General features: G+C 29.9%; 1 protein-coding gene across 1 annotated transcript; it reads left to right on the top strand.

Annotated features, from left to right (window-relative positions):
- The first annotated feature begins 208 nt into the window (after positions 1-208).
- Positions 209-1,451, top strand: LOC110727767 (SKP1-like protein 1A). Its single transcript, XM_021907344.1, has 2 exons — positions 209-648; positions 1,190-1,451. The coding sequence occupies exons 1-2, from the start codon at positions 325-327 to the stop codon at positions 1,361-1,363; spliced, it is 498 nt and encodes a 165-aa protein (XP_021763036.1). The 5' UTR covers positions 209-324; the 3' UTR covers positions 1,364-1,451.
- The last annotated feature ends 212 nt before the right edge of the window (positions 1,452-1,663 follow it).

Genomic DNA, 1,663 nt, shown 5'->3' with positions numbered 1-1,663 from the left:
TAGTAAATTAAATACTTTATATATTCCATAAATATTGCAACAATTATCGTTTTTGAAAGTTTCCCAAATGTTGTTAGTTTTGTTACATTTCTTTATTTATACCGTTATAAGTTACACTCTGCTTTCTAAATACGAGTAAATGTAAACTTGGTGGGCAAGGACTTACCCCAAATTAGACTAGGATTCGGAAACCTTATTAGTTTTTTTATATAAATTCAAAGCTTTCTCGTCATATTCTCTCATAGTTGAAACAATAACAATTCCTCTCGATCTCTATAATTTTCTCAACTCTTTCAATCTTTTCACCTCTTAACCTAATTAGCAATGGCAGCATCAACCTCTTCTTCATCTTCGAACAAGAAGGTAATCCTAAGGAGTTCCGATAAAGAGACTTTCGACGTCGATGAAAAGGCAGCAATGCTTTCTCAAACCATCAAGAACATGATCGAGGACCTCGACGACAGCACCGATCCCATCCCGCTTCCTAATGTCACCGCTAAAACTCTCGCTAAGGTTATCGAGTATTGTAACAAACACGCTAATGATGAAGATAACTCCGATCCCGTAGCACAACCTAATGATGAACTCAAGCAGTGGGATAAGGACTTCCTCAATGTCGACCAAAACACCCTCTTTGATCTCATTCTTGTGAGTATTTTTCTTTTACTTTAATCTTTTTTTCTTTAATTTAGTTCATTTCTGATTCACTTTAAATTCTTTCTTTTTCTCTAATTTTTTTCTTTCGTTTGTTTTTATTTATTTTGCTGCTTTAATATATGATTAGGGCTAATATATGCTACAAGTATTATTATCATTATGTTTATTATTAGTCTTTTTTTTTTTTAGTGTCATGGTTCGGAAGTTTATAAAATATGATTTCTTTAACAGATAAGATTATTATTAGGGTTTATAATATAAAGAATTAATCTTATTGCTTAGGGTTTTGGATTTTGAAATTTATAAGATTCAAAGGACCGTTAACTATATTTAAATTATAGTTTAAGATTGGTTGATTATTTGTAAAAGTCTTTTTATTTGATGAGTTAATTCATGTCTCTATATATGTTGGTATTCAAGTCATAGTGTCATACGTGTTTTTCCATACAAATATTTGGTGTTTTTTTTTTTAAAAAAGAATTATGTGGTTGATTAATACAGTATTAATTAATTATTTGTTGATGAATTGTAGGCTGCAAACTACATGGATATCAAGGGATTGCTTGATTTAACTTGCCAACATGTTGCCGATATGATTAAAGGAAAAGCACCGGAAGAGATAAGGAAGACATTCAACATCGTGAATGACTTTACACCCGAAGAAGAGGAAGAAGTTCGAAGGGAGAATCAATGGGCATTCGAGTGATAGAGTAGAAATTACTAAGAATATCGTTATGTTTCATTACAATCTTATTATTTCAAACTATGTTTTAATTAGTTTAATTCTTTGTTGTTTATTGTTTATATAAACTATATACATTGCATTACTTTAATGAAATAAAATTTTATTCTTGGTTTACTGAACTTCTTACTCTACTTAACAAGACAACGTTCAATTTTAAGCGGGGAATAAATATTAAGTTGCAGTAACATAGACAATAAAGATTAACAATGAGTGTTATAAATTCAGCTCAGAATAAGATTTTATTCAAAACATTAAAATCAG

Source organism: Chenopodium quinoa, unplaced genomic scaffold, assembly GCF_001683475.1.
Source record: "Chenopodium quinoa cultivar QQ74 unplaced genomic scaffold, ASM168347v1, whole genome shotgun sequence".
NCBI lineage: Eukaryota > Viridiplantae > Streptophyta > Magnoliopsida > Caryophyllales > Amaranthaceae > Chenopodium > Chenopodium quinoa.
Note: the sequence above shows the minus strand (reverse complement) of the source record. Positions and strands in the feature narration are given on the sequence as shown.

Bases quoted from the DNA above. Each gene is read 5' to 3' on its own strand.
- LOC110727767 (XM_021907344.1), top strand. From the start codon at position 325: ATGGCAGCATCAACCTCTTCTTCATCTTCGAACAAGAAGGTAATCCTA. The intron at 649-1,189 runs GTGAGTATTTTT...GATGAATTGTAG, and splicing joins CCCTCTTTGATCTCATTCTT to GCTGCAAACTACATGGATAT.